The 15021-nt window shown below is 43.8% G+C and overlaps 1 protein-coding gene across 1 annotated transcript in view; it reads left to right on the top strand.

The window, feature by feature from the left end:
• TMC2 (transmembrane channel like 2) overlaps positions 1-11826 on the top strand; it is a 94613-nt gene extending 82787 nt beyond the window's left edge. The window contains exons 17-20 of the mRNA XM_043479128.1: positions 3453-3578; positions 7634-7712; positions 8784-8895; positions 11609-11826. Of these exons, the coding sequence (XP_043335063.1) occupies positions 3453-3578; positions 7634-7712; positions 8784-8895; positions 11609-11826 (535 nt within the window). The remainder of the gene's footprint in view (positions 1-3452; positions 3579-7633; positions 7713-8783; positions 8896-11608) is intronic.
• Positions 11827-15021: the final 3195 nt, after the last annotated feature.

Raw genomic sequence — 15021 nt, 5'->3', positions numbered from 1 at the left:
TGCAGAAGACACCAAGAGCAGATTCTCTGTCAGGAAAGTATGCTCTAAGCAGAAAGTCAAGGGGGAGGCTGAATAACCTTCTGCTAGCACTTCTAAAGGATCATAAGATCTGAATATTCATTCACACAGAAGATTCTTTTAAGAATCTTTAAAGAAGGTTGTTTAACTCAGATCCTCTCAACCATCTCAGCAGAAGCTAGAAAAAGAATATCCAGGAATGATCTGTGTAGGACTCTCTTGTGTAGTGAACTGAATTCCCACCACATGGGTAGAAGATCCACCAGGTATTTGAGATGTTGTTATAAGCAGTAACACAGCTTGGACTGAAAGGGGAAGAAAAAAGACAAAATGAAGGAAGCTGTTGGACTCCAAATATTCTACAGACAGTAAACAGGCTAATTAAATCTCCTTAGCTGAAACATGTGTTACTCTTCAAGAACAAAGAAGGATAACTCCAAGGCCAGAGTTTTGGACCTGGAGGGCAGAGCTGCAGGCAGGTATGTCAAGCCAAGGAAAGATTATTTTCAGGTCTTTGAAATCTAATGGAATGTGGCTGATTGGATTTCAAAATTGCTAGGAACTTGTGATTCCTTTCTTCCTTTCTTTTTCTCCTTTTTGAATTGGAATGTCTATAACTGCTATCCTATGGCTGGTCCACCATTGTGTTTTGAGAGTAAATAACATGACTGAAGTGACTGAGCATGCACGTACAACTTGCTTTCTAGCTTCACAGCTCTCATTAGAGATAGAAAGGAATTTTGCCCCTAAAATGTATCATACTCTTGAGTCTCATCTACATCTGATTTAGATGATGAGATTTGGGACTTTGAGTCCATGATATTTAGATGAGATGAGACTTCACCATGTAGGATGGTGGTGAATGTATTTTGCAGGTAGAATGAGTATGAATCTTTGAACCCAGAGAGCAGACTGGTGGGCTATATAATGGTTCCCCAAAATATCTAGATCCTAATTCTTGGAATGGTACTTTATATATCATAATGACCTTTGGTTATCTGATTAAGGATGTTGAGATGGGGAGGTTATCTGAATTAGGCCCTAAAGTGAAAGTGAAGTGAAGTGATGTCCAACTCTGTGAGACCCCATGTACTGTAGTCTACCAGGGTCCTCCAGGCAAGAATACTGGAGTGGGTTGCCATTTCCTTCTCCAGGGGATCTTCCTGACTCCTGACTCAGACATCAAACCCAGGTCTCCTGCACTGCAGGCAGACGCTTTAACCTCTGAGCCACCAGGGAAAGCCCTGAAGGGCCCTAAATAGCAAGTGTCCTTATTAGAGAGAGGCAGAGGGAGATTTGACTATAAAAGATCAGTAAGTGGTGTGACTTTGAAAACAGGAAGAGATTTGAAGCTTTTATGCTGCTAGCTTTGAAAAGAGAAAGGGGCCATGAGCCAAGGAATGCAAGGAATGAATCTCTGAAAGCTAAAAAAGGAAAGGAAACCATCTTCCTTAGAGCCTCCCTCTGAAAGGGGAGCAGCCTTGCCAACACCTTGGTTTCAGTCCAGTGAAACCATTTCAGACTTTTTGGGCTCCAGAACTGTAAGAGAATAGTTTGTCTTGTTTTAAGCCACCTATGTGGTAATTTGTTATACAGTAATCACTGAAAATTGTTACATCATCTAATACATTGTAATTCAATGACAAAATAATCTACACTCTATTGTGACTTAAGCATAACATTTGAAGTCCACTTTTCTTGTTTTTACAAAATGGCTATGCACTGGTAATTTTAAAAATAATAAATGTCATAATATGGTGATATGTATGGCACTTGAAATGCTGTCATGTTACAACTACATCATTGCAATTTATAGTGTGCTGTGCAACAGTGCTAAACATTGAGATGGCCACGCCATCTCTAACACAACTACTCATCTCTGCTATTACAGTACAAAACAGCCACAGGCAATACACAAATAAATGAGCACGGCTGTGTTCCAATAAAACTTATTTACAGACACTGAATTTTTATGAGTCTCAAAATATTATTCTTCTTTTGATCTTTTCCAATTATTTAAAAATGTAAAAACCATTCTTAGCCCCCAGGCCTTATAATATCAGGTAGCAAGCAGAATTTGGTCCATGGGCCTTTGCTGGCCAGTCCTAACTGACACATAAGAGAAAAGCAAAGCTTCTAGATGCAACATTTTGCATCCTCAATATTTCATATGAATTCATGTATATATTCTCCAAACAATCTTCTGAGGCAAATGCTGTTATTATATTTATAATACCATATTATGCTACATCATTATTGCACTATATTATACAGATGAGGAAACCAAGGCAGAGAAATTTTCAGTATCTTACCCAAAGATATCAAATCTCTGCAGCACTACCCAATAGAACTAGATGAGGGGAAAAACTCCACACTGGCTCCTCAAATACAGTAGCTACTACATGACTACTGAGCACTTGGAATGTGTGACTAATATATTGAATTTTTAATTTAGTTTTAATAGTCACATTGGACAGTACAGCTCTACCAGGGAGAGTGAGGGTATGAATACAGGCAGAAGGTAAGAAAATTGTCTGTGGTGTCCCACAGCTAATAAATGCAGGAGTGAGGATTTAAATCAGGAATTTCAAAACACAAATTTCATTTCTTGGCACCAAACTACCAATCAAAAACCAACAGCAGTCAGTAATCTCTGGGCAGGTATTTGTGGAAGGCAGTCTACAAAATGGTTGTTAGGTATTCAAAGAATATCAAAATTACTGTTGTAAACTGTCCAGGAGCCTACCCTAGGCAAGCAATCTCCTAGAATTACAACCTGAAGACTAACTGTAGGTATCTTTGAGTCACCATGAGGGTGTCCATCACATCAGTCTCTGGAGAGCTGCCCCCAAGTCCAGGGGCCCAGAGGAACCTCCATGTTGGTCTCTAAGCCACATCATAGACCACTTTCTCCCATGAGAGGACACAAGGAAAAAAAAACAAACATCTTCATCTTGCCAAGGAAGGGGCCAGGCACAGGAGACCAAGGTCTGAAAAATCATGAGGCATCGTGGGCTGGGGAGTCAGGATGCTGAGGCAGCCCTGAGCCCTCACCTACACGACATCCCCTCATGGGGCCTTTTTTCTTTTTTCCGTTTTTATTGGAGTACAATGTTGTGTTATTTTCTGCTGTACAGCAAAGTGAATCAGCTGTTTGTATACATGTATTTCCTCTTTTCTGGATTTCCTTCCCATTTAGGTCACCACAGAGCATTGAGCAGAGTTCCCTGTGTCACACAGTAGGTGCTCATTAGTTATCTGTTTCATACATAGTGGTGTCTATGTGTCAATTCACTGCAGTCCCTATGCAGAAGAACTCTGTTCTTCCAGGAGAGCAGTGGTGAGTGGCGGCCTGGACCCTCCAAGTATGGACACAGTCATTCACACCATATGAGCTAAGAAATATGCTATAATGTATCCTCTCCTCTTTCCAGTGGGAAAAACAGAATGTATGACGTCATCCAAGAGACAGTTGAAAATGATTTCCCAACCTTCCTGGGCAAGATCTTTGCCTTCCTCGCCAATCCAGGCCTGATCATTCCAGCCATCCTGCTGATGTTGTAAGTTCGCCGGGAGCCATGGCCCTGCCTCATGGAGACCCCCCCTTGCAGTTGAGACTTCCTTGGCAGGTCCTTCTTTCTTGCCCTCTCAACCTAGATTTCCCAGAAGTAGATCCTCCGACAAGGATTTAAGTGCAAGTAGTTTCCTGGAGGGGGCAGTGTGTGTAGGGACGTAAGACAGAGAAGGGACAGGAAGGTGCATTCTAACTCCTGCGGTGACTTTAATCCTGATGGAAGTTCTGGGAAACAGTGTGCCTCTGAGTTATCCTGCTCGAGGGTGAGAGATCGGGACTTTTTTTTTTTTTTCATTTATTACTTGGAGGCTAATTACTTTACAATATTGTAGTGGTTTTTGCCATACATTGACATAAATCAGCCATGGATTTACATGTGTTCCCCATCCTGATCCCCCCTCCCACCGCCCTCCCCATCCCATCCCTCTGGGTCTTCCCAATGCACCAGCCCTGAGCACTTGTCTCATGCATCCAACCTGGGCTGGCGATCTGTTTCACACTTGATAATATACATGTTTCAGTGCTATTCTCTCAGATCAATCCACCCTCACCTTCTCCCAGAGTCCAAAAGTCTGTTCTATACATCTGTGTCTCTTTTTCTGTCCTGCATATAGGGTTATCGTTACCATCTTTTAAAATTCCATATATATGCATTAGTATACTGTATTGGTGTTTATCTTTCTGGCTTACTTCACTCTGTATAATGGGCTCCAGTTTCATCCATCTCATTAGAACTGATTCAAATGTATTCTTTTTAATGGCTGGGTAATGTTCCATTGTGTATATGTACCATAGCTTTCTTATCCATTCGTCTGCTGATGGGCATCTAGGTTGCTTCCATGTCCTGGCTATTATAAATAGTGCTGTGATGAACATTGGGGTACACGTGTCTCTTTCAGATCTGGTTTCTTCAGTGTGTATGTCCAGGAGTGGGATTGCTGGGTCATATGGCAGTTCTATTTCCAGTTTTTTAAACAATCTCCACACTGTTCTCCATAGTGGCTATAGATCGGGACATTTTAGATCAGTTCCCATCCATCACAGGTTGAGTGCCGCTGGGAGACATGGCAGGGGAGAGGTGTTGGTTAACTCCCCGGTAGTTTGGGCCAGCTGCATCCACGGGCAGGAATGATTTTTGTGCAGGCTGGAGAGGAGGCATCAGGCACTGGCAACTGCATGTCTTTCAGGGAACACACTGAAGACAGGGCCCAAGGATAAGAGGAGTCTGGCAGCCGCTGAAGCTCTCTCCAAAACGTCCACCAGAAATATCAAAGACCTACCCCTCAAGAAAGCTGAGGCTGATGCAGCCTGTCCCTGGCTGGGCTCATGGGGTTTCTCTGCAGAGCACCCTGTGCATGAGAGCATTCAGTACATTTGTCACCATCATCCTCACAGACTGAACATGTGAGTGGGCTTGGTGATCTCCGTGTCCCCAATACCAGCTCCATGGCTGGGGCATAGAAGGCAAACAATGAATGTTCAAGGAAGGAAGAGGGCAGTATAAAATATTCCCAACATACAGACATATACAGACAGTCATGTACAAGATCACAAGATTAAACAGATGTTAACATTTAGCAATATTTGCTTCCAATTGGTTTCTTTTTAAAAGAAATAAACATTACACTTCCAGCCCACCTAATCTTTCTCTCTCCCTCCCTCTCCAAAGGTAACCGCTATTTGAATTTTAATCATTTTCAATCTGAACCATTTAATCACATGTATGTACTATTGTTTTTGAGTTATAAAATTTTTCATGACTGGTTCAGACTACACAGCTTTCCTCACTCACATTATGTTTGGTGGACTTTCTCATGTGGATGCATGAACATACATTTTAATGACTCTTCTGTGTTTCATTGTGTCTCATAAATAATCAATAAACAATCTATAATAGGAAGAGAAAAGGATTTTATTTGAGCCAAACTGAAGACTATATCCCAGAAGACAGCCTCTTAGATAACTCTGAGAAGCTGCTCCAGAGAATCCTGGTTTTCAGCACACTTTTATATCTTGTCAGAACAAAGAACATTAAACAAATCAGGGATACATTCCTTCAAAGTTTCAAAAACAAGAAATAGATCAGCACATACACAATGAGTCAGTATGGCCTTGGCACCTGGGAAGGGAGTCTTATCATTGAAGGACTGGAATTGGAATCCTAGGAAAGGAGACATTTAATCTTTATTTTTCACATGGACATTCTTTACTTCTAGTCAATGCACCCTTTTCTTTCATCATTAAAGCTGATATAGGAATCCCCTGGCGGCCTAGTAGTTAACATTCTGGACTTTCATTGCCCTGGCTCAATCTCTGGTCAGGAACTGAGATCCTATAAGCCAAGAGGAGAAAACAAAGAAAGAAAGAAAGCAGATGTACAATGTATGCTTCATAGGCCACACACAGGCTATTTCAGTTAGCATAAAATTCAAGTCAACTCATCTTTAGGCCAGAATGACCCCCAAACCTCAGTATGTGAAAATTGCTTTTATCAGTTGTATGAATAAACCATAATTTACCCATTTCTCTGAATAGAGATAGGTTGTTTCTGCTTTTCTGCTATTGCAAATGTTCTCCTTATATATGTCTCCTTGTACACAGAGTTTTCTCTAAAACAGACTTCCAGAAGTGGAATGGCTGGGTCATAGGTATGTGTTTCTTCAATCTTTGTAGACAGTGCTGAATTGCTCTCCAAAATAGGTATATTTCCTTACATCCTTGATTTCAAATAGCCTCCGCTTCTAGTCTGAATGTGAGGGAAGGCTGACACGGTAGCGACCACCACCTGAGGAAATTCTGCAACCCAAATGCCAAAGCTGAACTTGAAGGCTGCACGGGAAAACACTAAGCTTGGAAGCAGCCTCAAAATAAACACAGCCACCCAGGAGCATTTTATCCTCGCTCATCTCCAGTTCCTCCCTAAAAAATGGGCTGTGAATTAGGAGAGCAGGTGAAGCCTGCTGGGCACCTTCCCAACAGATGTTGGTCCCTTCACCTGGCCTCCCTCTGGCCTCTCATCACCCATAGTCCTCTTAAGTCTTTGCTTCAGGAGACTCACAGGACACCTCTGACCTATACTCTGCCAAAGGCAATGTAGTTCCTCCATTCTGCTTGCAAGAGAGCTCTTGGACCCTGCTGAAGTGGCTTAGGGTGCCCCCAGGGCAAGGATCGGAAGACCCAAGCTGGGCAGCTGAGGCTTGAAATGCAGGAAGAAAAGTGACAGATAAGGACAAGCTGTCAGAGCACCTAGTCCAGGAGGCACCCCAGGCTTTTGTGGCCCCTCACTCTCAAGTGGTACATCCAGGTCATAACTCCAAATCCCAGGTCCTGTGAAAGGGAAACCAGGCTACAGCTTTAAGGACACCCAGTCAGCCAGCGGGGGCTGGCTTCTGAAAACCACAAGTCCAGGCCAGGCATTCCTATCCATGTACCCTGGGGAGAGGGCCTTCAGGGTCTATGCAGTTGTGTTTCTAGGCAAACTTGGAGCAGGTCACCTAGCACCTCTCTCTCCTCCCTCCGCATTTGAAGATTGTAGAAAGGGCTTTGGCATCAAATGTGGCCTCTGACAAGTGCTAACAGATAAGGTGGCCTTGGGCAAATGACTTAACTCTCTGCATTACGGGATGCTGACCCTTAAAGATAGAAGTCATCATTTCTTCTACACAGGGTTTCATCAAAACCATGGAGATGTGGAGTGGGATCCACATGGCACAGAGCCTGGTACCCAGGCTGCTCCTGCAGACAAGAAACACTGCCTCTCCCCTGCTTCTTCAGATTTCCAAGAAGGGGACTGATTCCTCTAGCTAACCTTTATTAAACACTCAGAGAACTAAAATTATGTTCAATAAAATAGAACAGGGATATCCAAGACCTTCTTGATATTAGGTGGGGAACTTAGGATGGTTAGACTTCCCACCACACTGCCCAGAGGCAAAGTAGGTCACCTATTCCTGAAGCCAGCTATGATTCCTCAGGTAAGGTGTCCAGCTCTCATCATTTTCCAAGATCACAGTACCCCTGGAGCATTCTTTTCTCTTGCAGCCTGGCCATCTACTACTTGAACTCAGTTTCCAAAAGCCTTTCTCGAGCAAATGCCCAGCTGAGAAAGAAAATCCAAGCGGTAAGTCTGCCGGGAGTTTTCATTAAACAAAATGTTATGTTTTTGGCTTTTGCTGATTCACCTTTTGAGCCCAGTTGGTTGTATTCTTTAAATGGCCTTCTTCTAAACCAAACCCCAAGTTATCTGTATGGTAGGAAGCAGCCTTGAGAGATTCAGTGACACCCATTTATATTCTGAGGGTATTTGGGAATATATAATAGTAATGATTCCCTGGTGGCTCAGACGGTAAAGAGTCTGGCTGCAATGCAGGAGACCGGGGTTCGATCCCTGGGTTGGGACGATACCCTGGAGAAGGAAATGGCAACCCACTCCAGTATTCTTGCCTGAAAAATCCCATGGATGGAGGAGCCTGGCAGGCAATAGTCCATAGGGTCGCAAAGAGTCAGACATGACTAAACCACTTCACTTTCTTTCAACAGTAATGACTTAAATTTTGAGCAGTTGCTAAAGAACAGGAAAAAGTCAATGGGTTAAACCAGTGTTCCAACATAATAAAACTAGTACCCACAATAACTCCTACTGATTAAAACGAGTACTAGAAATACTAAAGAAAACAGCATTGTCAGAACGACATAGCACTTGTGCCCCAAGGCCAAAGGAGCCTCTGTAAGTCCCCTCCACACTAGCGCAGCCTCTCTCAACATCTGATGACACCCTGACTCCTCTCCTGCTCTTGCAACACCCACCCCCACCTCTTTAATGTGTAAAAAGCTGGACTTCAACCCTCCCTAAGCCATGTACCCCTTGCTTTCTCACCCTCTTTTCTGGAACTAATCTCATCAGCCTCACTGCCAGTTCCCCATCCACACTTCCTTCTGTCACTCTCACTGACCTCCTGCCCAGGTGTAGGAAACCACTGAAATACAGGATTGGCTGAGGGTCTGTCTTCCCCTGGCCAGATGTTCCTTCAAATGCCATGCAAACCTGAGTTCTGGGTACCTCTCCGACCAGCGGTGAGAACAAGAACTGGTGTTTTAAGGTGGCTGCCCTCTGGATCTCACCATCCTGGGGTCCAAAACTCAAAACACCCATTTCCCTGGCCAGGACCAACGATTCATTTCTTCCCTGCAGCTCCGTGAAATTGAGAAGAGCCATAAATCTGTCAAAGGCAGAGCCACACCCAGAGATTCAGAGGACACGGATAAAGGCAACTCCAAAAATGGCACCCAGCTCACCAAAGAAGGTATATTCTATTTCATGATGATTACTTTTTACAAGGTGACAAAGAAAGTGTAAAGAGCAAATGCTATGAAATCAGATGCATATGGGACTGAAGTAAGAATTCTGACAACTACTAACTAGCTGTATGAAGTTGGGCAAATAGAAGCAAGAAGCAAGAGTAAATCATAGGTAACCTTGCAGGGTGGTGCAAATGCAGTGGGATTATGCATGTGTTTTACAGACTTCCTGGAACCAGTGGGAGGAGGAATGTCTGTAAAATGGGAAATACCAGGGTTTCCTTCATTTTTATCCTGAGTCTCTTGCCACACTTTCTATGGTGATGGTTCTTCATTTCTTCTTCATTTCTGAAGTGACTTTGCCTTCATCTCACTCCAGATCTATCATTTCCCATGTCATATCCTCTTAGTATCTGGTCACTGTAGGAGCATGCCTGGTGTCTCACCCAGATCCCTTTAAGATGCCTTGAGGTTGGCTTATATGGATCGCAGCTGCCAGGGATGGAAGACCTATTTGTTTTCTGTGCAGTTTTTTAAGAGAAAAAATAGGGACATTTGCATCTAGCCACTGCAAATCCCACCAGAACCAATTTATATTCTCTTAAAAGACAAGAAGCACTAGAACAGCTAGAATTACATGGTGAGGAAGGGCCACACACATTCCAAAGGTGTGACAGAGCTTCAGACTAATCACTGACCACCTCTACTTCGGCAGTGAGGAAAGCAAACTGAAAGAGACTGTCTCTGAGCTATTCTTGTTTTCCAAGGACTGTCCCTGTATCAAAATTAAAGTATCAGTATGCAGTAATTTTGACCTTTCATGTGGAAATTGCATGAGATGCACAAGAAATGGCTGAGCGTTTAGGAGTCAGAATTTATAGTATGGAAATTACTTACCATTTATTTGATGCCTTTATAACGTGTAGGCAAGACTTCAGAAAACAGAACCATGAAGAATCTAATCCCATAGCAGTATTTCCCTGAAGGTGAAAATCCTCAGTTCTCCAGATGTAATAGTGCAGAGAGTGACTGTGGAAGCAAGTCAGGAGGAAAAAGGGCACCTGTGTGGATATTCCTAGCAAAGGCTCATTGATATTGAAATAGCAGCAGGTATTAAAATAAGTCATGAACAAGTGGGTATTACAAAAAGAGGACAAGAAGTCTGTGTGAACATAGAACCTATTCCTGGTGAGTCTCAAAAATGTACGGAAGGCATCTCAGAGCTACAGCCTTCAGTAAAATCAGCTGCAGTCTGTCCACAGCTTGGAAGGCCGGTTCAGAAATGAAATGCAGCAGAGCAAGTGGTTGCGTTTATCATGGAGCTGAAGAAAGTGTTTGAATTCACCTAATTTTTTTCACAAGGGGTAGGAAATGGAGTAAATGTGACATTATGTTGCCACATCACCAACAAAAACAAGACAAGAAATGGAATGGATGTATTTGAACATCAATGGAAAAGAAAAAATAGGTTTATAGAACATTTTCCATAAGGCAAGAAACTAACATTGGTTTGACAGTGGTCCACTCATGGACCCAGTGTCCCAAAGTTCCTGTACCCCTTATCCACTCCCTTCCCCTACTTTCTTTACTGGCTGCTGATCTAAAGTTTACCCCTCTCCAAATTTGAATTTTTTACTACAGATCTGAAGCTCTTTTGATTTTATGCTGATTAAATCAATATTGCAGTGTTTGTTTTTTTTTTTTAATGAATGGGCTATCAGAACACATCAGTGGGACTAGGATGTGTGGGGAAACTGAGGAAGGGTGTTAAACTTTCACCTGGAAAACTCCCAACAGCATCTATCGCTGCCTTCATTTAACTTCTCTTGTCATTTCCTTCTCCAAGGAATATTCCCAATCCAGGAGCTAAGCCTGGGTCTCCCGCATTGCAGATTCTTTACCATCTGAGCCACCAGGGAAGCCCTCTCTTTCTTGAAGTATTCACTAAAATGACACTGCTCTGACAAGCAGGCCTAACAGCTAATGGCTCTAACACAATAAAAATTTCTCACTCTGTAAAGCCCAAATTGGGTATTTCCATTTGATGGCCACTCTCCTCCCAAGTAGTGATGTGGGGAACCCTGGCTCTGCTCATCCTGTGACTATACCTGCATCAGGCTGGGAGTGGGAAGAGCCTAGAGGTCACACATGGATACAGTGCCCATCAAAGTCTGGACTTCGGCCACAGGCCATACTATCCACAATGGAAATTTAGTCCATTTCTGTGTCCTCGAACTGGGTTTGGTGAAGAACAAGGCAGTAATTGTACCCAACTCGGAGTTAAGGAAAGGAGGGAAACAAGTAGGTGAAAGAGCTGGAAATGGATCTGATTAGCAAGGCACTGTCCTGGGGTTGATCCAGTTTCCACAACGCTTTCTATCATCATATTTGACCCTGGTAGCCATCTGTGAGCTGCTATTATAGCTCTGATTTTATTCTCAACAAAACCAGGCTCAGAGAGTCTAGCCTAAGGCCAACATTCAAAATCTAGCTCTTTATCCAGATCATACTCCTCCAACACAGCTGTTTATACCAAGAATGGGCCAAGGTGCCCCTAGGTGATCCATTCAACCATGTGAGAATCCAACCATTCTCACATCACCAAATAGGACTGGAATCTACCTAGAGCACAGGGCAGCTTCCAAGAACTCCAATTCCACACCAGGACACTGTAGGGAAATCTCCCATATCCTCATTCTTGTCTTGTTCATTTCCCAGGGACTGCACATCACCCTGCTAGCCAAAGCCAGACCCTGGACCAGAAGGCGCAGGGCCCTGGGGCCTCCAGTTCTGCCAGCAAGACTGTGCTGCCTGCCTCCCAGCTCCTCCCTGTATCTCGGGCCCCTGGTGTCAGACCAGAGTCTGGCCAAGCCCGTCCTCAGGCTCATCCTTGGAGGTCAACCTCTGGAAAGCGGGCCTGGAGACCACCCCACTGACAGCTGGGACTAATGGAGCATGGTCCTGGGGCTGATCCTCAGGCCCCACCAGCTCACCCCACCTCCCCAAACCATTCTCTTCCTCTCTTCTCTCACACACATTCATGTTCTCTCTACTCTCACTGAATGTGGGAACTTTGATTACTCAGTCTCAGGCTCTTGTTAGCTACCAAGAGGACAAAGGCTTCACCCACCTCTTCGGAGAGCTGAGCCTTCCCCCTACTAACTACCCATGCCAGAGTCCTGGCTCAGGCAGCTCTAGACCCTGCACTCACAGCAGATTCCCTCAGCTCCAGACTCAGGGAGAGGGGGCAGGGCCATGATCACCATCATAGACTTTTGCATGGAGCCCACGTGGGGACAGGTTTCTACCAGCTCCACCAACTGGGAAGAGGTTGAAGAGGGACACACATTCCTGACCACCAACCACGTCCTTCCAAAGGGGGTGATGCAGTGTAAACAAAAGGTTCAAGAAGCCAATGATAATAAAAGTAAAATGAAGTCCAGCCTTGGTGAGTGGGAAAATGGCGATTCTCCAGAAACTGGCTGGAGGAGAGCTGATGCCATCAAGCATCAAAAGTGCACTGGAGTCTCCCTGGCAGCAAGGCAAAGAGAAAGCAGCATGGTTCCTCTGACCTAATTGAAGGTATTAGTTACTCAGTCGTGTCTGACTCCAGACCCCATAGACTATGGCCCACCAGGCTTCTCTGTCCATGGAATTCTCCAGGCAAGAATACTGGAGTGGGTTGCCATTTCCTTCTCCAGAGGATCTTCCTGACCCAGGGATCAAACCTGGGTCTCCTGCATTATAGATGGATTCTTTACATTCTGAGCCATCAGGGAAGCCCTGGTGAAGGAAACAAAATATTGCTCAGGGTAGAAAATTCTTCCTCATGCATGAAATTCTAAAATGAATGATTGTTTACTGTAAAGGGTTTGGGGGGGGGGTGGAGTTCTGCAAAGGGTACAGTGTAGAGCCTTGTCTCTGGTGATCACATCCTGGTTCTGTGCAGAAGTCTCATGGGGGCACCAGCCCTGGAGGCCAGACCACTGAGGAGGCCTTGCCAGCATGAGGCAAGTATCGGCAGGGTGCCAGTCTCAGTCCAGGACTCCCAGAGGTTACCCTCAGGCTTCCAAGGCTGACCAATATCCCTACTCACCCACCACAAATACAAATTATCCTGTTCTGATGACACATAACTTTATGTGAAGGAATGTATGTTATCTATTGTTACATAATAAATTATCCCCCAAACTTAACAGCTTAAAACAAACATTTGTTATCTCACACAGTTTCTGTGGATCAAGAATTTGGGATTGGCTTCACCAGGAAATTCTGGTTCTGCATATTGCAGTCACAATCTGAGGCAGGGCTACAGTCATCAGAACATTTGTCGGGAGCTGGAAGATACAGTCACAAGTGGCTCACTCATTGCTGCTAGCAGGAGGTGTTGGTTCCTAGCTGGCCATCCACAGACTTGCTTACTCCCTACACTGACCTCTCCATAGGGCTGCTTGGGTACCCTCACAACAGAGCAGCTCACTTCCCCCCAGTGATCTGACAGCAAGGAGGAAGCCACACCACCACTTATAACCTGTTCTCAAAAGTTACACTATCAATTCCACCAATTTCTGTTCATTAGAACTGAGTCACTAAGTCTAGCTTATACTCAGAGATGGAAATTAGGCTCCAGCTCTTGAATGAAGAGTGGTCAAAGAATTTTTGGACACATTTTAACAGGTTTCTTAATTCAAATAGTTACCAGATCTCTGTCATGAAAACACTAAAGCTTTTTTGAAAGACATCCATCAGTAGATTCGTTAATGGTGGATCCTGGGACCATCAGGCAAAAGAAAACTTCTAATGAGCTAGGGACATGGGTAGAGGAAGAAGGTATGGGTAAGAGAGGAGGGATGTTCATCTGGTGCAGCCCCATGGACTGCAGCACGCCAGGCTTGTCTGTCCTTCACTATCTCCCGGAGTTTGGGCAGATGCATGTCCATTGAATCAGTGATGCCATCCAACCATCTCATTCTCTGTCATCCCCTTCTCCTCCTGCCCTCAATCTTTCCCAGCATCAGGGTCTTTTCCAATGAGTCAGCTCTTCGCAACAGGTGGCCAAAGTATTGGAGCTTCAGATACACAGTGCTATAAATAAGAATCTACTGTATAGCACAGGGGACTATATTCAACATCTAATAAACTCTAATGGAAAAGAATCTGAAATATGTATATATACAACTGAATCATTTTGCTGTATACTTGAAACTAACACTGTAAATCAACTATACCTCAATAAAAAAGAAAAAAACACATTAGTTACTAAAAAATTCAAAATAAAGTGATCTTGGGTTACTAGTGCCTCTAAGAAAAAGGAGGGACAAAGAAACAAAAAACAGCACAAAAACAAAGCATATAAGATGCTAGAAATAAAATATATCAGGAATTAACCTAAGGACAGGGGCACAGAGACCCCCAGATTCTGTTGTGAAGATTCAACAAGCTGACACATATGAGACTAAGCGCCAAGCATTAGACTAAGTGCTCAATAAGGAACAGCTTTATCATAGGCCTGGGTAAGATCAAACATCCTCAGGCTCAGGTCATGAACACAAGCAGCACTGACTGATTAAAACTTTTACCCAGTATTCCTAAATGATCTTTCTAGAAGGCTTCCCATTCTTCTGTGTCTCTGCAAAGAAATGCTGCAAATATGTATAAATTGTTACCAAAGAATGTTGCATTACCAAAGAATGTTTATTTGGCCTGGGAATTGCCAGAAGCCTTTGAAATTTGATGTGAAAAATTCACGAAATGAGTGTTAAGTGCCGCCATCCTGTGGTTGTTTCATGTAATTTCCCTTCCTGAAGCTCTTGCCTAGTCCTTTGAACATTCGTTTCCGTAAGTCCCCATTAACACTGCTCAGAGTAAAAACTCCGGTTTAATTACACCAAAATGACACAGTAAGCCATACACCAAGCTAAATAAAAGAGGAAGAGATGCTGCAGTGTATTATCCTTCCCAATGGGTGAACACAGAGACAAGAAAGGCCCACATGGCTTTTTAAAGCTGAGCCTGGAGCACACCTGGCAAGCCAGTAGCCTCCTTCAGACCTGCTACCATTTTCGCAGCTGGAACTTGGTGGGAAATGTGTTGCACATCACCTCCAAACTAATCTGCTATCAAACACTGCT

The sequence above is a fragment of the Cervus canadensis genome, chromosome 10, assembly GCF_019320065.1.
Source record: "Cervus canadensis isolate Bull #8, Minnesota chromosome 10, ASM1932006v1, whole genome shotgun sequence".
Classification (NCBI taxonomy): Eukaryota; Metazoa; Chordata; class Mammalia; order Artiodactyla; family Cervidae; genus Cervus; species Cervus canadensis.
Note: the sequence above shows the minus strand (reverse complement) of the source record. Positions and strands in the feature narration are given on the sequence as shown.